General features: G+C 40.5%; 2 protein-coding genes across 2 annotated transcripts; one reads left to right on the forward strand and one right to left on the reverse strand.

Annotated features, from left to right (window-relative positions):
- The first annotated feature begins 2,985 nt into the window (after positions 1-2,985).
- Positions 2,986-4,453, forward strand: Fdh (alcohol dehydrogenase class-3 Fdh). Its single transcript, XM_028319414.1, has one exon. It carries the CDS (start codon positions 3,202-3,204, stop codon positions 4,330-4,332), a length of 1,131 nt encoding a protein of 376 aa, XP_028175215.1. The 5' UTR covers positions 2,986-3,201; the 3' UTR covers positions 4,333-4,453.
- Positions 4,353-23,098, reverse strand: Bulli (regulator of MON1-CCZ1 complex protein bulli; the record flags this gene model as incomplete). The annotated part of the gene is made up of 12 exons (XM_028319425.1): positions 4,353-4,907; positions 7,538-7,745; positions 9,734-9,976; positions 10,682-10,826; positions 16,599-16,756; positions 17,367-17,467; positions 18,551-18,683; positions 20,251-20,367; positions 21,203-21,321; positions 21,950-22,071; positions 22,413-22,783; positions 22,964-23,098. Coding segments are annotated over 12 exons (1,905 nt in total), but the record flags the coding sequence as incomplete, so codon positions are not given.
- Positions 23,099-23,188: the final 90 nt, after the last annotated feature.

Below are 23,188 nucleotides of genomic sequence, written 5' to 3' on the forward strand. Positions count from 1 at the left end.
CGATAAGGATGGGTAGCTTGGGGTCATTGGACAAAATTCTACGTGCTTTACAACTTTTATCTTTTTTATCATTATCATGTAAAAAGTTGCCAAGACGAGACCAATAACGGCTCGCATTGTGAAAAACACAGATCACATGGAAAACTACGCTTCTAAGGCTGGGTTGCACCATCTTACTTTAACTTTGACAAATGTCAAAAATCTGTCAAACTCCATACAAAATGCACAGGTTATCGTCATAGTTACCGTTAAAGTTAAGTAGTGCAACTCAACCTTAATATACACAAGCCATTACTAATCTCTTTTATTAAAAACCCACGTTATAGGAGAGTGGGAAAACAAGCAGAAGATAGAACTATTTTCAGGTATAGTCTGGTCTGCGAGCACGTAAAATTTTGTCTAATGACCCCAAGCTACCCATCCTTATCGCTCGCGAGTAATTATGTTGCTGTCGCGCTCGCACACTCACTGCGGGCGCCCACACAGTCACAGGTCGCACAGTCGCGACAGCAATATAATTACGCGCGAGCGATAAGGATGGGTAGCTTGGGGTCATTGGACAAAATTGTACGTGCTCACAGACCGGGCTTAAGCGTCTCTGATTTCTTATGAAATCTTATTACTTACTAGAATTGTAGTTTGACTGTGCCCTGTAACTAAATCCTTCTCGTTACACTGATAAGTACAGCGATAACATTGTTGTCAGTTGTTTTACCGTTTATTTTAATAAAACAATGCGATTGCATTTTAAAGTTATTATTTAGTTCTGTTCTTTTGTTTTAGAACATTAATTTGTATGTAATTACATATGTTGGTAGATAGATCATAGATAAATAATGAATGTATATGTTACGGTTAATGTGATAAATTGAAAATTATTAATAATAACCGGATATTATGAATAATTACCGACAGTCGCGGTAAAAGTGATAAATGAATCACATTTAACAGTGATTATTTAATAATTCAAGCTTAGTACTAACAAATTTCATAAAAGAGAACAACATCTTGTGTACGTGCTCGTGTACAGCCAAACTTTTGAACGTTTTGATATCATATATTAATATAATTTGGCATAATGAGTTTGGAGTGTTTCTTGCATAATATTACTTTTCCATGATGCCTATAACATAATGTTTTGATTTAAAGTGAAAAATAGGTTAAGGTGCGGCGCGGGTGGCCCTTGGGCCACCCCTAAGCCGCCTATTTAGTTTTATACACACATAAATGACCTCAAATTAATCACATTTACCAAATCATACGGTAATTATTCATAATAACCGGTGATTATTCATAATTTTCACATTTATCACTTTGACCGTAACATATACTTTATTAATGTTATTGCCATAGATGTAAAAAAACTGAAACTGTCCCACTATCTTAGAAGTCTAGCTATTATAATATATTTCACAAAGTATAATTTTACGTATTCTTAAAATGTAGGTACCTAATCAAGTTTAGTAATGTACGAGTATTCACAAAACTTTATAAGTACTTATTTGTAGTTATAATAGTGACCAGGTATAAATAACCACAGTATAGAGTTTCAAGCTTTGTTTCAGAGTGGATGAAGCTCTGTAATATTTTCAAGGATCCTAAAACCCGAAAAAAGAAAAATAATAATTGTCTTTCCCTTAACATTGCATATTGTTTATCCAAGCCTAATCTTCGTTGAGTAAATTAATTCCGACTTCGCATCAGTCGGCCATTCGAAGTACTCCAGGCTTGTAAATAAGCTTAGCCCTGGGGCAAATTGAAAAATGTCGCTTCTACAACAAGGATGAAGCTACCATTGTTTAAGGAAAGCCTCTGCTTAATTAACTCTTTCTGATTAAAATAAACTTCGCGAGTTTACATTAATACTTTCTCGACAGTTGGATTTTATCGAGGGATTTGTTGGATTGGCGAAAGAAAAGCGGTTTCAGTGATGATGAAAAGTATGAAGTAAACTTAAGTAGAAGACGTTTCTCCTTTATAATAAGCATGTTTTATACATACAAGCCTTCCTCTTGATCAACCTATCCATCAAAGAAATCGCATCAAAATCCGTTGCGTAGTTATAAAGATCTAAGCAAACATAGGGACAGACAGACAGGAAAACAACTTTGTTTTATACTATGTAGTGATTCATTCACATAAGAAATTATTCTCAAAATGTCATGTCATGAAATAGTTTTTACCTACACTCTCCCGGTCTCTATTTTGATCTGTCACTTAAGTTTGTTTAATTGCTTGCCATAAGAAAAGAACACCGTATTAAGTATTACGAGTATAAAATCATTCGAAGATAGATGAGTTTCCTATACAATCCCTTTAAGACTTTGAACCCCTTAGAGATTATGTTGTTAAGACTAAAGATAAGTAGGTACTTCTGTTCTTTATCTAGTAGGTAATATCCTAAACTAATTTATTAGAACAGCATAAAAATATTATTAGATGATCAAACGAACTTACCAAGTGAAGTTNTATTTTTATTTGTCAATCTAACAAATAATTACATAGTTATGGTGCGTTGAAGTCACAACGTGCGGCATTTTTAAGCAAGCGTTGACGTCACGGGCCTCTTCTTATGAACTTTGGGGCGCTTTATCTCTTTAAATTTTCATTAGTTTGAAAAAGTGAAAAATACGTGTAGAGTATTTTTTGATAAGTTAAATGACGGACTAATTAAAACTCTTGCTTTTTGACCCAGGCAACATCCCCATTATCCATGCTCGCTTTGGCTTGGTTCGGAATTTGGATCGTTCTGATAAACTATTTACGAAGCTAGGTTGGGTCTGATTTTTTGTAATATTAATATCCGTGAACTTTTTAAGCTAATTTTGTTTTATTTTAATAATTAAGTAATCGAACATTAGATAAAAATATATTTTTGTACTAATGTTTTACGTTTTTAAAACATTATTTGGGCGAGTAAACAAGCAAGCAGAACCAGCAGAACTAACTTCAAAAACTTTTGTTATGACGTTTTTGACAGCTTGAGCGAGCGAGGCGAAGGCGAGCGACGTTTCACGTTATAAAAAAATTCATGAATTCACGATCAAGGCTCAAGGTCAGCTGAATATTTGCTGTTACATCATCATCAATTGATAGCTTCTTATCTCCAACCGAGAGCTAACCATTTTCCATTAGATTCAAGTTTTCATTCAGTCATCCATCAGCGTTCATAGTTGGCAGACGTCCAGTGAATTCAACACGATGTCAACTGCCGGTAAAGTGATAAAATGTAAAGCTGCCGTCGCCTGGGAAGCCGGCAAGCCTTTATCTATTGAAGAGATCGAAGTGGATCCACCAAAAGCAGGCGAAGTTCGCGTCAAGATCACTGCGACCGGCGTCTGCCATACTGACGCATACACTCTGTCCGGAAAGGACCCAGAGGGTGTGTTCCCCGTTATTCTCGGTCATGAAGGTGGCGGCATCGTCGAGAGCGTCGGCGAAGGCGTAACTTCTGTGAAGCCAGGCGACCACGTCGTTCCGTTGTATGTACCTCAGTGCAAGACATGCAAATTCTGCTTGAACCCGAAAACCAATCTCTGCCAGAGAGTGCGCGTGACCCAAGGCCAGGGAGTCATGCCCGACGGCACCAAGCGGTTCCGCTGCAAGGGCCAGGAGTTGTACCACTTCATGGGATGCTCAACATTCAGTGAATACACTGTAGTTTTAGAAATTTCTCTGTGCAAAGTAGCCGATTCCGCGCCGTTAGACAAAGTGTGCCTGCTCGGCTGTGGAATCCCCACCGGTTATGGTGCAGCTCTGAACACAGCCAAGGTGGAGCCAGGGTCCAACTGTGCCATCTTCGGGCTGGGAGCCGTGGGATTAGCTGTGGCACTGGGATGCAAGGCCGCTGGAGCCAAGAGAATCATTGGAGTGGACATCAACCCTGACAAATTTGAAGTGGCCAAGAAGTTTGGTGTCACTGAATTTGTGAACCCTAAGGATTCCGACAAGCCAATTCAGGAAGTCTTAGTCGGTCTCACAGATGGTGGATTGGATTACACATTTGAATGCATCGGTAATGTGAACACCATGAGGGCAGCTCTGGAAGCTTGCCACAAGGGTTGGGGCGTGTCCGTAATCATCGGAGTGGCCGCTGCCGGTGAGGAGATCTCGACTCGTCCCTTCCAGCTTGTGACTGGTCGCACCTGGAAGGGAACGGCTTTTGGAGGGTACAAGAGTCGTGACAGCGTGCCTAAGCTTGTTGACGAGTACCTGACCAACAAACTGCCAATTGATAACTTTGTTACACATGACGTCCCTCTGAAAGAAATCAATGAAGCATTCCACTTGATGCACACTGGCAAGTCCATCAGAGCGGTGGTGCACATGTAACTTGCTAAGTTTTACCTACCTGCCTATATTATAAGCATGCATTTCTATATTTGTTACCTGTCCAGTGTATAAAACTGTCTTTGTAAGATTTTACAATAAAATTATATATTTTAATATGCAACATTTCTGCAGTTTTTTATCAAAGTCATTCCCATTATTCGTTTTTGTTTGAGAGATTTATACTATGTGTTTCTCGGATCGAACTTTCGATACTTTACCTGCATATTTTTTGATAAGCATAATTTATAAAAACCATGCAAAGAGATTTTTTTTTTATGCTAGACAAGGCAGGTATTTGACCGCAATCGCACCTGGTTGAATAGATGAAGCATTAGGGGGAGCAATACTCATAATGTTCCATTAGAGACAAACAGATCAAAATATCACCATCTATATTTCATAACAAAATATACATTTAATTATTTACAGATTCAATAATAGGTTAGGTAATCATTTGTAAATAACAATCAACGTGAACAATAAGAATCTTTATATGATTTGTTAAAATTTTCAAAATTATACTTATTCTGAGGTGATTTGCTTGTAATACTCCACGTAACTGTCACATTGTTCTCCTGAAACAAAGGTTAATATAATTTATTAACATTAGTAATAAGACAGAGTTTAATTTCACCTACCTACATGTTATTTCATCAACAGCCCTTTACAGTCCACTGCTGGACTATGAGCCTCCTCCACTATGGTGGAGGGATTTGCCATAATCTCCACGCTTGGCAGGCGGGTTGGAGATCGCAGTTTAAAAGATTGATGTTTTTCAGAGAGCGCTGCTGCCCATTCTCTGTTTGTTGTGTAGTCCCTAAGTCGCAGTGGACTGTAAAGGGCTGTTGATGATGATGATGATGACATGTTATTTAACTGAGCAAAGCATTTATGCGGCAAGGTTACAACGAAAGTATTTAATTGTATGTTAATGGCCACGCACGAAATAATTATGTAAGTAAGTAGGCAAATGAAATTATGTTCGGCGGATTTGTATGTTTACCTACTTAGTTGGCCAGTGAGTAGATATCATTATAACGCGAAGAATTGGAAGTCTATTGATCTCATTCGGGCTGACATGTTCCCGAATGGAGGATGTTCAACCGATCCCTCGGAAAGTTTATAAGGGAAGAGAATAGTCATCAAATTACATCGCTAACGGCCAAGATACGGAAACAAAATGGTAGTATTTTCATTAAAACTAATTAGAATCGACATTGAAGGCAAAGCAAAAAGTTTTCCTTATTTTCAATGTTAATTCTCTCTCCTCTTCCAAATCGAACTTTCGGGAAATATCGTTGCTAATTTTGTGAAAAATATTGTTATCTTACGTAATTCAAAATGTAGGTATGCACCTAACAATAATATCTTAAATATTTCAGTCCCAAGATAAATAAAAATTTATCTCTCACTAACCATGTCCCGCGACATTTTTCGAGTGACATACGCGACCTTTTTGATACAGCAGATTATTGTAGAGACTAACAAGCGACTAGCAGCCATATGCCCCAAGTTTATCCACTAAAACCTATGAATATTCCATATCAGGGCACTCCATGAGGGACTCTGAGGATGGCGGTTCGCTTTCACTTTGTCATCCTATACCAATAATTCAAAGTGCTACCTTAGTTTATCAGACGCAGAAAGTTCTGTATCTTGTGTGGATGCAGATTAGATTCTATTTGTACTATCCTCTACTACGCTATTCTATTAAATTTTGCGGTAACCATAATATGACAAGAGAACACCTATTTCCTCCCTAAAAGTAGACCCTTACGTGTCCAATAACTGAAACTTTACCCCTTTAGTAATAAAATGCATAATAAGTGTTTTCTATCGAAAACTCCCGCGCATCATATGCATAACCGTTTGTTTCTAAGATAAGTACTAAACAAACACACAAACACTTTCTTCTTAACAATATTGGCGTAGATAAGCCAGCGAGCATAGGTCTAGATAACTTGACCGGCATTATTTACTCGATAAGATAATGTCCCCATGCTTATTACAACACAAATGGAGTAATAATACTTTAATTAAACAACACTCTGTGGCTTGATCAAACTACGAGATAGATTTTGTCGATATTTATGGAAAGACTGACTGTTAACGATATTTTTGACGTGGAATTAATAGTCTCTTCTTCAGGATTAAATAAAATATTATGAAATAAGTAAGCGCGTTTGAACTGAATGTTTTTCACACTACACACGATACAATTAGCAACAAAAAGTGTTTGCGTAATGTTTATATTTCGTCAGCAAAACTTATTCTACGTCATCAATTTGCAAGAAAAATCCAATTCATCTTGGCATTTCAAATAAACATAAGCTGTCAAGATTTACCAGTAGGCTGGGGCTACTATTGTGATACCTGTCGAACTGTAGAGAACAGTTTTTTTTTATGCGTATCAAGGCAGGTAGGTATTTGATCGCAATCGCATCTGGTGTTAAGTGAGATGCAGTATAGTCTAAACCAGCGGTTCCCAACTTATTTAGTCTACTGCCCACTTTGACAGTAAATTATTTTTTAGCGCCCCCCATTTTTGTAGTCAAGAGTCGAGCTCAGTCGGTGTCTAAGAGTCCTCCTAGTAGATGACGCCTCCCAAGCCTCTACACAACGTCCCGATTTTTTTTCTGGGTCTCTTACCGCCCCCCTTTAAGCTTGCAGCGCTCACAAGGGGGCGTTATCGCCCACTTTAGGAAAGACTGGTCTAAACTGACCTTTGAGGAAGTGCGGCGCGCCTCTCAGCCGCATATGTTCCGTGCCTGCAGTGCGCGGAATACGGTAGCAAACGCAAGCGGGTCCCCTTCAGCGACCGCCAGTAACTTGCGTCCCTATAATGTCCTAGCATGAGCTTCAAAATTGATGTAAAAGTAGCCGACCTTTGAGGAAGTGCGGCGCGCCTCTCAGCCGCGTGTTCCGTGCCTGCAGCGCTCGGAACACGGTAGCGAAGGCAGGCGGGTCCCCCTTACCCGCTGCTAGAAGCTTGCGTCTCTATAATGTCCTGGGATACGTTTCAAAGTTGATGCAAAAGCAATTGACCTTTGAGGAAGTGCGGCGCGCCTCTCAGCCGCGTGTTCCGTGCCTGCAGCGCTCGGAACACGGTAGCGAAGGCAGGCGGGTCCCCCTTAGCTGCTGCTAGAAGCTTGCGTCTCTATAATGTCCTGGGATACGTTTCAAAGTTGATGCAAAAGCAACTAACCTTTGAGGAAGTGCGGCGCGCCTCTCAGCCGCGTGTTCCGTGCCTGTAGCGCGCGGAACACGGTAGCGAAGGCAGGCGGGTCCCCTTTAGCGGCTGCTAGTAGTTTCCTCGCGGCCGCGCCGGGCCAGGCCGCGCCGCCGCCGCCCGCGCGCGCCGCTCCCACCCCCGCTACCACCCAGCCCCAGCTCAGCAGGATCTCTATTATGTCCTGCAATTGGCGACAGGGGTTGTTATACACTCGCGAGCAAAAATATAGAATCTCACTATTTATTCCGAGCGATCATAAAAACTAAATGACTAATAGAAGATCAATAAAAATGGTACCATTTTAAAGGAGATATTATAAACTTAAAATTGATACCATAGATACATACAATACAATAGTCATTCAGTTCTTAAGATCGCTTGGAACACAAAGGGGTGATTCCATACTTTTGCTCGTAAGTATAGTTCAAGTAAGATGATCCAACTCAGGGTAATTCTTATAAGACCTGAAGGCATCAGAAAGCCGGTAAACAAATAAAAAATATATTAATAATGCTAATATTTCTCCCTCTGACAGATTGAAAATGTGTTTAATTTTATAAACGAAAACGATTGCGCAGCTTCATTTGATTAACCTTCTGCGACTGAGGTGAAATTATTGTTAACATTCTACTGAGATGGTGTCTGTCAGTAGTCATTTTCAGTTGTTATTATTATTGAAAATGTATTATAATTTTATTTTATTGTTACTTTCATTATGTTCAATGCTTTATAATAAAATTACTTATTAGGGGTCAATCAATATGGGTTGAGTTAAACGGTATGTAGTATGTACCTCAAATACCACTCAGTCAAGGCTTTAGGCGTCCTGCGACAAGGTTCAAAGTAAAAATAAATGAAAGGAGGCAGTATTCGCTTTATAAATAACCTAAATTCTAGCTGAAAGGGAATTTTATTTTGTCCTTAAACTTTTTATAAGGTTGTAAAGATGAACCGTAATCTCCTTCGGAACTACGCTGCTACGATCACGCCCGGGAATTTCGCACGGTTTGAGTATCCTATAAAAAATAACATTATAATAGAAAATTACTTTTCTTAACACATAGACTCACCTCATAACCCTTCAATCGCCACATCATATCCAAGGCCAGCATAGCGGCAGCCGGGTCTATGTGCCCCAGGGACAACAGCTGACACGTCAAAGACCGGGAGTCCCCGNGCGGCGCCGGGCCAGGCCGCGCCGCCGCCGCCCGCGCGCGCCGCGCCCACCCCCGCTACCACCCAGCCCCAGCTCAGCAGGATCTCTATTATGTCCTGGAATTGGCGACAGGGGTTGTTATACACTCGCGAGCAAAAATATAGAATCTCACTATTTATTCCGAGCGATCATAAAAACTAAATGACTAATAGAAGATCAATAAAAATGGTACCATTTTAAAGGAAATATTATAAACTTAAAATTCATACCATAGATACATACAATACATAGTCATTCAGTTCTTAAGATCGCTTGGAACACAAAGGGGTGATTTCATACTTTTGCTCGTAAGTATAGTTCAAGTAAGATGATCCAACCCAGGGTAATTCTTATGAGACCTGAAGGCATCAGAAAGCCAGTAAACAAATAAAAACGATTGCGCAGCTTCATTTGATTAACCTTCTGCGACTGAGGTGAAATTATTGTTAACATTCTACTGAGGTGGTGTCTGTCACTAGTAATTTTCAGTTGTTAATATTATTGAAAATCTATTATAATTTTATTTTATTGTTACTTTTATTATGTTCAATGCTTTATAATAAAAATACTTATTAGGGGTCAAAAGTCAATATGGGTTGAGGAAAACGCTATGTACCTCAAATACCACTCAGTCAAGGCTTTAGGCGTCCTGTGACAAGGTTCAAAGTAAAAATAAATGAACGGAGGCAGTATTCGCTTCATGAATAACCTAAATTCTAACTGAAAAGGATTTTTATTTTGGTCTTTAACTTTTTATAAGGTTGTAAAGATGGAAAAACCGTAATCACGCCCGGGAATTTCGTACGGTTTGAGTATCCTATAGAAACAAAAATAACATTATAATAGAAAATTACTTACTTAGCGGCAGCCGGGTCTATGTGCCCGAGAGACAACAGCTGACACGCCAAAGGCCGGGAGTCCCCGAGGCAGCCCCTCCTAAGGCCCATCATTACGCAATAAACACAGTAGCTCACCTCATAGCCCTTCAGTCGCCACATCATATCCAAGGCCAGCTGAGCGGCAGCCGGGTCTATGTGCCCGAGAGACAACAGCTGACACGCCAAAGGCCGGGAATCCCCGAGGCAGCCCCTTCTTACTAAAGCCCGGAGCCGCCCACAAGCACCCTTGGTCACGAGTGTCCGGACGCACAGCTCGGCTACTGGGTGTTGGACCACCATATCGTAGCGGGATAAAGAGGCCAGGTACGATGTGACCACCTGGAAAGAGCACGGTTTTAGAGCATTCTTGGAATAATTTCACGATGTTTCTGTGCTACATAATGCGTATTGTGTGATTTGTGATGCCCCGTTGCAATAACTGATTTTGTATTATTTTCAATTTAATTTAATTTTTTATCTATTTTATTGCGATATTTCGTTCCATTCGCAAAATAGTCACACTAGGAAAAAGGTCGTTTAACATGTTCAATCAACAAGTTGAATGGTTTCAAAAATGGTACCCCATCCATTATTAATAAAAGTTACACTCGGAATGAACACTGGATTAAAATGACAATTTAAACCAGATTTCAACTAGTGTGTAACTTTTATTAATAAAATAGGTTTTAACTTTTATCTGAGTGCGAATGGGGCGGTCTGCGTCAAACCTTTCTTATAATTTCGCCTTAGTCTGGTAAAAAACCATTTTGCGCTGATCTATAAGTCTGGTCTGCGAGCACGTAGAATTTTGTCCAATGACCCCAAGCTACCCATCCTTATCGCTCGCGCGTAATTATGTTGCTGTCGCGCTCGCACACTCACTACGGGTCACACAGTCGCGACAGCAATATAATTACGCGCGAGCGATAAGGATGGGTAGCTTGGGGTCAATGGACAAAATTCTACGTGCTCACAGACCAGACTATAGACATATCAATTATTTCTTTATAATGAGCATACTGGCTAGTTTTTAGTTTTTTTTACCTGCACCGCGTGCTCGTCGTCCGAGTGGGCCTGCAGCACGTTCGTGCACATGTCGGCCTGCGAGACCACCGTCCGCAGCTGTCCGGGCCGCGCGTCCGGCGGCGGCCCGGCCGTGTTACGCGCCATCTCTAGCTCCGCCCATTTCCTGCTCAAACACATCAGGGATATTATGGATATCCGTAACCGTAACTTTCAGATATCCGAAATAAAAAAAAATATCCGTAACCGTAACCGAAACCGCTATAATATTATTCCTATATCCGTAACCATGACCGAAACTACATATCCATAACATCCCTAGTATCGATCGATTTGTACAATCGATCAGCGAAAAAATTAGCAAGAATTCTAACTTCACTAAGTTTCACGTAGGGGAGAGAGGGGGTCTCGACAAAATCACGTAATGTTTTTCAGCAAGAAATAGGGTAAAGTTGCGAGAAACTGGGTTATTTTAAATTAAAAAATAAATAATCATAATAATCATAATATCTTTATTGCTTCATGTGGTACAAACAAGGTATTAATAATTTAATAATGATCATTGATAAATTATTCTACTTAATTTTTATTCTAAGCAATAAAGAAATTAGAGGTAATGTTTTTTTTAATATTAATTTCCTAATTAAAGCATAGATAACTAATGCAATGTAAATCATCTGGGGGCACGGCAGTGCCCCCACCAAGTCGAGCAAAAAAGCGGCACGGCCGTACCATCCTTTTCTCGAAGCAATTCAGGCCATTTTCGACCCCCTGTAACTTCGTTGTGGATAAAACTAGAAGGCTGAATTTTCATTAGCTGTGCAGGCATTGTAAAGACACGGTATATTTAAAATTTCATTCAATTTGAACCAGTAGTTTAAGAATTATAACGGGTCAAAGTTACTTAATTTTGTCACTCACTGACTACTAGAGATGAGACGTATTTACTAGAACAGATCCACACACTAGGTATTTTACAGTACTAAGCGGCACCTATTCCATTTTTTTAAATACTTGATCCACCTAGTATTTTATAAATTACACGATTTCCGACCTTACTGTCAAAGTAATAGAGGTTATTATTGCGTAATCCGTAGTCGTGTATTACGCGCACCGAGTATTTCTCGCTAAGCTTATGTGCGAACGTAGAGATTCACTCCGTCTCTGTCTGACCAAACAAATTTGAGCGCGACGAAGCAAACGCACATAAACGTAGTCAAACCATATTCATGTACAAAAAAATATGTAAATATTTTTATGAAATTGATATCTTTTAAATACGCCAACAACCAACAACAAATTGTATTTTAAAGTCATATTACGTGGATTAGTCCGCACTAGTCGCGTCAAGTATGCTAAATTACTACGTACTAAGTGGAATAGGTATTTGGATCGAGTATTAATAAATACTAGGAATAGGTGCACCTATCAAATTTACCTAGTATAACCCATCTCTAGTCCGAACCCTTAGTATTTCTCTTCGACAAATACTTTAACACATTGTGAACCACTTTTCTTTCACGACTATAAAAAGATTTTAGCAATTTAATTCACAAAATCAATTGCGCCCATTTANCGTAATGAGGGCTATCGTTTTTATACTTAACAGTTGGCACCCCTGGCGATTGACAGGACCTTACTCTACAGTGGTGCCATCTTGATGAGTGCAAAATTGCGATAGTCTTCCTACCACTTTAGCGCTCACCAGTTGGTGCCACTGTCTTCGCTACTAGCAAGTGACAGGACCTTACTCTACAGTGGCGCTAACTGGTAAGCGCTAAAACGATAGCCCTCATTATATTGCTGTCGCGACTGTGCGACGGGCGCCCGCAGTGAGTGTGCGAGCGCGACAGCAACATAATTACGCGCGACAAATTTTTCTACGTGCTCACGGACCAGCAGGCTTTAGAAAATTACAGACGCTTTCAAAGGATACACATGGGGCAGGGCTGGTCTCCCAGCGAGGCGGGCTTCATGGCGCAGCCCTGGACTGTAGGGATGTGGTGGGCGGTGCTGTTCTCCACTTTCACGTCCTCCTGGATGTCGAACAGCTGGGACGTGTGGCTGGACTGGAACAAAAGTCATGTAGAGGCATGTTAGTTGATTTTGTACCTTACACCTTTGAAATAAAATCAAAATCAACTTTTTTTTTCACATTTTAAAATAGTAAATCTGGAAATCATTGGGGGAGATTTATTATGTAGCAGTGGATGTTCTGTGGCTGAAATGATGATGATGAAAATTGTGCAAAAGGCGACCTGACTAAATAATTATATCTGTTGTGTTGGTGAGTTTCTAAATTAAATGTAGGAAATACTTATCTTAGCAGAATAGTAGCCACATGAATTTCTTCTATTTTTACGGTCAAGATTATTTCAGGTATTGAAAACGCCTTATAAAATGGCCGTCCGGCAAGTGTAAGAAATGTAAGCATAATCTTTTGAGAAATGCAAATGCGTCGGTTAAATTTGGAGTGCAGTGAAGTCGTAGCTAATCTGATGATGATTCATTGCAGGAGGTGGTATAGACGAGGGAAGTGAGTGCTCGCTCTGAGTGTCGATCAAATATCCTAGGAGGTGTCCGCGTCGTCGCTCGATGCAAACTCGCGGAACAGGCTCGCTATAGTCTGTGAGCACGTAGAATTTTGTCCAATGACCCCAAGCTACCCATCCTTATCGCTCGCGCGTAATTATGTTGCTGTCGCGCTCGCACACTCACTGCGGGCGCCCGTCGCACAGTCGCGACAGCAACATAATTACACGCGAGCGATAAGAATGGGTAGCTTGGGGTCATTGCTCGCAGACCAGACTATAGTAATACAACAAAAGAACATGGTCTGTCTGACCTGGTGGTGCACCACGAGCAGGTCGTCCACGACGCTGACGGCGAAGCGGCCCACCAGCCCCGTCTGCAGCACGTGCGTCACCGAGCCCACGCCCACGCCCACGCCCATCAGCCACACCTGTGGACAATATAAACTCAAATAATACTGGCCTATTAGGCTAGTTTCCTAAAAAAAACTTTTACGCCCGTTCTCACAATCAATCCCTAATTTTTAAGTGACCCCTGTGGTATCACATAGCAGGAATTTTGTTAACATAGAGGTCACTTAAAAATTTGGGATCTATGGTCTGGATCTATGGTGAAAATGGGCATTAGTCGGTTAACTATATTATCAAAAAATATTGGACACCTATTTTCAACCGACTTCAAAAAAGGAGGAGGTTCTCAATTCGACCCGTATGTTTTTTTTTCTATGTTTGTTACGCGATAACTCCGCCAATTATTATGAACCGATTTGAACAAATCTTTTTTCGGCGTATAGGTAATACCTCAAGGGTGGTCCCATTTCAATTTAATAATAGAAAAAACAACCCCCAAGGGTGTAAAATTGGGGATGAACTTTTTTATACGCAATATCTCCGCCGATTATAAATCAATTTGAACGATTATTTTTTTGTTGAATAGGTATTATCAAAAGGGTGGTTTTATGCGAATTTGAAGAAAATATTTCACCCCCAAGTGTGGAAAATTGGGGATGAACTTTTTCATACGCAATATTTTTAATTTTTACAAACGACATTTTTACACAAACTTTAACTTTTCCGCGTTTGCGACGTTTAGTTTAACCGTTTCACTACTTTGGGATATTAAATAGGACAGTGCTGAGAAGATGCACCATTGTTAACCTCTTTTTCAAGGCAATTTTAATGGCCTAGAAATAGTAACATTTGTTTATAATTTCAGCCCGTGACTTCGCTCGCGTGGAATTTTGTCTGTGACAGAAAAGCTTTATCGCGCGCGTCCGTTTCAAAAACCGGGATAAAAACTATACTGTGTTCCTATGTCTCTTCCCGGGACTCAAACTATCTCTATGCCTTAATAAAATTGGTTCAGTGGTTTAGGCATGAAAGCGACACAGAGAGACATTTCGCATTTATTATATTAAATGTATATGTCGGCCGTTTGGTGTCGTGGTTTAGAACGGACTACTATGCCGAGAGGTCCCGGGTTCAATTCCCGGCCGGGCAGAAATTGAAATGATGAATTTTAATTTCTGTGACGGGTCTGGGTGTTACTATGTATAATATGTATGTATTTAAAAAAAAAAAAAGTATATAAGTAGTATATCCGTTAAGCTAGCCGTGGGGCTAGCTGGCGCTGTGTGAAATGGTCCAAAGATTATTTATTTATTTATAGTATAGATTTGTGACAACAACTTCAATTCCAAACTGTTTAACTTGCCATAGTATGGTGGTTAGTGTAAAATGATTGTTATAGTGTTAGTGTGTTATGTAACCTCAGTGGGCCCGGGCACGGCGGCGGCGGCGGCTCCGTGGCGAAACACGGCGCACCACGTCGCGTCGCACAGCCGTAGTAGGAACACGTCGCGCTCCACCACCGGCCGCGCCGTGTCCACTGCAACATGGATAGTATTCTTTGTTACGGCAGAGTAAATACAAATGAATAGGTCAACCACGACTGGCTCCCCGCTAATCCCCGCTAAATTTTGTCAGTGTGTGCGTGCGCGCCGCATACGTATTGGCGCGCTCACATACAAACCGCGCCCGTGCGTTTCTATGAAGATGACCTACTCATTTGTACTTACTCTGGTTACGGTTACAATAGATTAACGCCCGTATTCACAAACAATGCTTGCTTAAGTGAAGCAGCAAGTCGAACGCACAGCGTTAAAAAGAGCTCTGTGATTGGTTCGTGTATCACCCTGTGCGTCCACGCGCACTGTGAGACCTCATAGTAATGTTTGTGAATACAGGCGTAAGTAAGTATTATAGTAAGAATTTACTTGAATAGTGTAGATCTCATAAATTGAAAGTGAAATAGATGAGTTCTACATAGTTTGATAAATCAGAATTTTCTGCTAAGTTGTAAACAAAATCACATACCTACTTTTAATGCTTTGTAATTTTCTTACTGTACAAAAAGTATTTTCAGCATCACTTTTATAAAATGCTTTCTTTACATAATACATTCTCTATAGTATACAGATTATTTTTTCTTCAGTTGGTCTATAATATTCGAAATTACAGAAACAATATTGAATACCAAGTAATGAGGGTTTTCGCGAATGAAAAATCCGCCAGATGGCAATATGTAGACGCGAGGTCCAAATGCTGCATGATTGGTTATTTTTGACATGACATTGACAGATATGTCAAAATCCACCAATCATGCAGCATTTGGACCTCGCGTCTACGTATTGCCATCTAGCGGATCTTTCATTCGCGAAAACCCTCATTGTGCTAAACTTATAATAAGACAGTACTCACGCTCAAGTTTCTGCAGCTTGGTTATAGTGGAGTTATTTAGTGAGAACGGCTGCAGCAGGGCTCCATTGTTGCCGGCCAGTAACACTGTGTTGCTGGGAGCGCACCACGAGAACCATGCGCCGCTGAAAAATAGTAACATCTTTTTTTGTTCAATGAACATACAATGTTTCAAAGAAATTATCTAATAATAAAGTTTTTATTTATTTACAATTAATAAATGACAATAATACATTGTAAAGTCAACAAAATTACCTGAAAGATATAGATTTTAAGCTTTTGAGCAGTTTTTTCTCAGGAACAACATGTAGCAACTCTATACCATGATCCGTTACAAANCTTACAACTTTTTACCGTAGAACAACTGAGTTGCGAGACTTGGTTTTTTTGACAAGTATTGTTTTTGATGGGATTGCTTATACGAAATCTCACGTGAGATTGTGAGGGGGGAGGGGGTCTGAAAAAATCTCACCTAGGGGGGCGGGGGGGTTGAAAAACTGCCAAAATTGTCTCACGTAATTAATGGACGCCCCCTAAGTAATAATTTACTCAGTAATACGTTATGCGTGTATTAATTTGGCTTCAAACATCAACCGGCGCGATTAAAGTCCAATGACAGGTCGCGTTGGTGTGGTTGAAGCTTTACCTACCTGTACACCTGGTTGATCTCGTCGAACACTTTCCCGAGCTCCACCAGGTAGAAGGCGGCGTCGGCCACGAGTTGGTTCAGTATCCTGTAGACGGTGCCCTTGCCGTGCGTCCGCCGTAATAGTACCGCTACTATCTTTGAGATCTCGTCCTTTGGTATCTGCCCATAAAGATCACTTTAGTTATAGATTTGGAGACTTATGCCCGTTTTCACCATCAATGCCTAATTTTTAAGTGACCCCTATGAAAGCAAAATTCCTGTTATGTGTTACCGGGTCACTTAAAATTTATATTTGATGACGAAATATTGGCTAGAGAGAGGATAAACAATATTTATGCAGCATTTAATCCATCATTATTATTTCCTTATAAACCATAGGTCTATTCGGCTTAATAGAGTCGGTGCCTGAGATATTATGGGAGTTTTTTTTTATTTATTTATGGCAACCAAACCTCTCTGGGAGGTTTATTTCTGCCAATGTCGAGTGAAAAATTGACATAATTTATCAATAGAACGTGGGTGTCAAACGTCAGCGAGATATCAAATGCGATTCGATTTGTTTGCTCTGTCACGTCATAATATGTCAATGTTATCCCTACCGTGCCACTGCCATACCTAAAGCACTGACTCAGTTTAATAGACATATACATAGACTAAAATTGGGCGATTGTAAACTGTGTTCTGTGGACCAAAAGTTTAAAAAAAATTAAAATCGTGTGCTTAAAATATTTTTCACCAAGCAACACCTGTATAATATGGCAACACTTACCGCATGCGCTAGCCCCGAGGGCTCGAGTGTGACCCGCCACAAACAACCCAGGCGCGCGTCGATTATGTAGTCTGGCTGGAACACCACCCAGTTGCTAGAATCTGATGTCAAGTTAAGAAAATAAAATGTAATAAAAATTCAAACCAGGGCGAGATGTTTACCATTTGTGTTCTACTAAAGCCCGGTCTTCGAGCACGTAGAATTTTGTCCAATGACCCCAAGCTACCCATTCACTGCAGGCGCCCGTCGCACAGTCGCGACAGCAATAGAATTACGCGCCAGCGATAAGGATGGGTAGCTTGGAATCATTGGACAAAATTCTACGTGCTCGGAGACCAGATTATAGAAGCCCACGGTTTTTAGATAGCGTGCAGTGTTTTGGCGCCAATTGCCGTCTTTTTTTACCGTAACAGGGAAGTCAGGCCTAATTAGCATTTACCTCATGAAAGTGATGATCAGGTAGTTGAAGGTGGAACTTTATGTTTCAGTGTCAGGCGGATTGAGAACAAGCGTACTGCACTGAAAATCGAACCTGGTACTTCTGTGTCGGAAACAATTGGATTACCTTTTTCATTTAACCCCTCCAGTGGTAAGCTAAATTCGCCGCTTCATTATACCATAAAAGCGGTTAAAGGCCATTTGGCAGTGCAATCCTGTTGTCCCCCCTGGAGAGAGAACCAGGGGGGACAACAGGACTGCACCCATTTGGCACTTTGATCGATTAATTGTCTCGGTTTACCCGCCATTGCTCACTAGATAAAGCCTGGTCCGTGAGCACGTAGAATTTTGTCCAATGACCCCAAGCTACCCATCCTTATCGCTCGCGCGTAATGAGGGCTATCGTTTTTATACTTAACAGTTGGCACCCCTGGCGATTGACAGGACCTTACTCTACAGTGGCGCCATCTCGATGAGTGCAAAATTGTGATAGTCTTCCTACCACTTTAGCGCTCACCAGTTGGTGCCACTGTCTTCGCTACTAGCAAGTGACAGGACCTTACTCTACAGTGGCGCTAACTGGTAAGCGCTAAAACGATAGCCCTCATTATATTGCTGTCGCGACTGTGCGACGGGCGCCCGCAGTGAGTGTGCGAGCGCGACAGTAACATAATTACGCGCGACAAAATTCTACGTGCTCACGGACCAGCAGGCTTTAGAAAATTACAGACGCTTTCAAAGGATACACATAGGGCAGGGCTGGTCTCCCAGCGAGGCGGGCTTCATAGCGCAGCCCTGGACTGTAGGGATGTGGTGGGCGGTGCTGTTCTCCACTTTCACGTCCTCCTGGATGTCGAACAGCTGGGACGTGTGGCTGGACTGGAACAAAAATTACAGTAAAGAGAAAATGTTGGTTGATTTTTAACCGACATAAAAAAAAGGAGGAGGTTCTCAATTCGTCGAAATATTTTATTTTTTATGTATGTTCCCTGATTAGGTACCTACTCGAAGACGCTTAGGCCGATTTCAAAATGTTTTTTTTTTGTTTGAAAGGGTATGCCTCACAGGTGGTCCCATTGTCACCAAGTCAGGATCTGATGATGGGATTCTAGGGAAATCGAGGGAAAACCTCAAATTTGATAGGCACGTAATATTTAAAACATTTCTAGAGCTTGGCACTGAGCAGGCTGGCACCGACTCCGAGAATATCAATCATGGTATACATTTGTCCTAATAAATTAATGATGTAATTTTATTTTTTACTTTTTAGTGCAGATTTTTTGTACTTTTGATATAAGGTTGATTTACTTCACATAAAATAAAGCACAAAAAGCTACTTTAATGACAGCATGATATTTTTGATGCGTCAATAGTTGTAGGGAATTATGTGTTAATATTGATAATTTACGTATTTTTTACTGATATCCAAAGTAAACATACATTTATAATGACGTACCTATTGACTCATTAGATAATTCGATCTGTGTTTGTTAATGAATTTTAAAACTAAATGTAGACAATACTTATTGATCAGAATAGTAGCCTCGTAAGGCAATACTAGGCAAAAACCTCCAGTTGCTTCAGATTTGGAGTGCAGCGAGTGATGATGCCCATGATGATTCATTGCATGAGGTGAACTAGCAGCGATACGAAAGATCGTTTACCTAAAATTAAAATACGACTATCGAGTTGACAATCTATACTATCTCTTTCCATCTTGTGTATTGGTCGTATAGATGACCCACGCTGAACTGTCCCACCAAACTCAATGACAGGGGGGCGCTACCATCGTTCAACTATATGGTTTCCAACATGGCAAAAATCGGAACCAGCGATCCGGTATTGACGGTGGCGCCCCACTGTCAATGTCATGCATAGGACAGTTCAGTATTTTGGAACTATAATGTCTCGTTCTTCCGTCAAAATATGTTTAAAGTCAAGACGGGTTCGTCAACATTCGGGCATGCTTTTTCTTGGCAGAGCGGTCGTGGTCACGTTGAGGCGTTGTTCACATCGGTTGTAGAGGCGGATACAACTCTCCGCATGATCTCCCGCCATCTCTCTCTATTGGCAGACTGTCTGGTGCAGTCACATACGCCGTCTCCCACTGCTGCATGCATTCGGGCATGCATTTTATTGCAATTCACGAGGGCGAATCTGTTACTTACGAAAATTTGGCTTGCTGGTAGAAAGTAGCCATCGTTCATAATAAATTCGTATATGAGAGCTAGCTAAATATGTGTTTTGCAAATAAACCATTTATCTATCTATCTATCTAAAGCCTGGTCTGTGAGCACTTAGAATCCCGTCCAATGACCCCAAGCTTGGGGTCATTGGACCGGATTCTACGTGCTCACGGACCAGGCTTTATCTAAGTCAGACTTTAGGCTTTTAATTAATGAATAGGGTGAGCTAGTAATACAACAAAAGAAGTGGTCTGTCTGACCTGGTGGTGCACCACGAGCAGGTCGTCCACGACGCTGACGGCGAAGCGGCCCACCAGCCCCGTCTGCAGCACGTGCGTCACCGAGCCCACGCCCACGCCCACGCCCATCAGCCACACCTGTGGACAATATACACTCAAATAAAACTGGCCTATTAGGCTAGTTTCCTAAAAAAAAACTTTTACGCCCAAATAAAAAATAGGTGTCCAACATTGTTTGATAATATAGTTAACCGACTAGTGCCCGTTTTTACCATCAATCCCTAATTTTTTTTAAGTGATCCCTGTGGTATCACATGGCAGGAATTTTGTTAGAATAGGAGTCACTTAAAATTTGGGATCTATGGTGAAAACGGGCATAAGTCCATCAACTATACACAAAAAATATTGGACACCTATTTTTTATTTGTCAATCAAACAAGTAATTACGAAGTTATGATGCGGTGAAGTTCCGCGTGACGTCACAAACGACGTTTTTACACAAACTTTTTTAAAAAAGGTTCGCGCCTTTGCGGCGTTGGCGACGATTAGTTTAACCTTTTCACTACTTTGGGATATTAAATGGGACAGTGCTGAGAAGATGCACCATTGTTAACCTCTTTTTCAAGGTAATTTTAATGGCCTAGAAATAGTAACATTCATCAGCCCGTGACTTCGCACGCGTGGAATTTTGTCTGTGACAGAAAAGCTTTATCGCGCACGTCCGTTTCAAAAACCGGGATAAAAACTATACTGTGTTCCTATGTCTCTTCCCGGGACTCAAACTATCTCTATGTCAAATTTCATCAAAATCGGTTCCGTGGTTAGGCGTGAAAGAGAGACAGACAGACAGACAGAGTTACTTTCGCATTTATAATATTGGTATAGATTTGTGACAACTTCAATTCCAAACTATTTAGCATGCCATAGTATAATGGGACTGGCATTGGAAAATTATTATAGTGTGATATGTAACCTCAGTGGGCCCGGGCACGGCGGCGGCGGCGGCCCCGTGGCGGAACACGGCGCACCACGTCGCGTCGCACAGCCGTAGTAGAAACACGTCGCGCTCCACCACCGGCCGCGCCGTGTCCACTGCAAAATGGATCGTATTATTTGTTGGTTAGGGTTACAATAGATTAAGTAAGCAAGAGAATTTACTTTAAAGGTACCCACTACACCGTATCATACCATGACCGTGCTAGGAACGTGTCAGGCACAAAAAGCAACACGATAGGCTCTACTATGCCCACTGAACGGATCGACGGCGTTTTGTGCAACATTTGTTGGCGCTCCGTGCATGGCACGCGACGGTGTTGATCGGTGACGGAATAGTCTACTGGGTCATACTTATCAATACAAATAATACTTATTTGCCTGACACGTTCCTAGCACGGTCATGGTGTGAGACAGTGTAGTGGGTAGGGACCTTAATATTGTAGCTCTCATAAATTGAAAGTGAAATAGGTGAGTACTACATAGTTTGATAAATCAGAACTTTCTGCAAAATTGTAAACAAAATCGTGTATTTTTAATGCTTTATAATTCTTGCTGTACAAAAAAGTATTTTCAGCATCACTTTTATAAAATGCTTTCTTTACATAATACATTCTCTATGTACTTATTCTTTTGTCTTCAGTTGGTCTATAATATTCAAAATTACAGAAACAATAATATTGAATACCAAGTAATTGTGCTAAACTTAAAATAAGACAGTACTCACGCTCAAGTTTCTGCAGCTTGGTTATAGTGGAGTTATTTAGTGAGAACGGCTGCAGCAGGGCTCCGTTGTTGCCGGCCAGCAACACTGTGTTGCTGGGAGCGCACCACGAGAACCATGCGCCACTGAAAAATAATAACATTGCTTTTTGTTTATTGAACATACATTTGAAAAAAATTGTCTAATGAAGGTTTTCGCGATTTAAAAATCCGCCAGATGGCAATACGTAGACACAAGGTCCAAATGTTGCATGATTGGTAATTTTTGACATGACATTGACAGGTATGTCAAAATCCACCAATCATGCAGCATTTGGACCTCACGACTACGTATTGCCATCTGACGGATTTTTCAATCACGAAAACCCTCATTGTTAATGACAATATTTTTTTATTTGTTTACAATTTCAGGGTTAAATTTACAATTAATAAATGACAATAATACATTGTAAAGTCAAAAAAATTACCTGAAAGATATAGATTTTAAACTTTTGAGCAGTTTTTTCTCAGGAACAACATGTAGCAACTCTATACCATGATCAGTTACAAACGCTATTTCATTTGCTTTCGGCCACACAAAACCGAGGATCTTAGCATTCTTCCATTTACAAGTGTGCGAGTATTCCACGTTCGTTGGAGCCAGGTCTTTAAAGTTGACAAATTCTATTGTAGCATTCTGGATCTCATTGTTACGTTGTATTGCCAATATTTTGTGGTCTGGTGAAAATTTTATCGAAATTATCGGGCCTCTATCTTCCATTCTGAATGATGTAGACTTAGAATCGTCCATCCCATTTACGGTAACTCCTGTGACGCCCCCCGATCGAACTGTAAATACCTTTGGAGGAAAATATTGAGTTTATTTTAATCACAGTTTTTATAATGAAAACTTCATTGTGTTTTTAATTTAATGTTAAATTATGCTACTTTGTGGTGGGAAGATACACTTTGTCACTTAATTAAGCGACATATTAATTGGAAACAAGGTTTTGTATCCAAATAAATATTGACTGTTTACCTGGCCATTAGTATCATCGAAAAACACATTAGTAACGGGGCTATCTGCATCAAATCTTTTTGGCTGATCGGAGAGACATAAATAATACTCTTCACTATCTTTTAAGCAAAACATTTTTATGTTTAAAATGAGAAATAACAATTTTTAACACAAAATCCATTCATCAATTAATTTGTTTTGACAGCAAATGTCAAAAATAAAGAAATAGTTTGCTGTGGTGGCAGC

Source organism: Ostrinia furnacalis, unplaced genomic scaffold (genome assembly GCF_004193835.3).
Source record: "Ostrinia furnacalis isolate ACB-3 unplaced genomic scaffold, ASM419383v2 OfSCF7182, whole genome shotgun sequence".
In the NCBI taxonomy this organism is placed as follows: domain Eukaryota; kingdom Metazoa; phylum Arthropoda; class Insecta; order Lepidoptera; family Crambidae; genus Ostrinia; species Ostrinia furnacalis.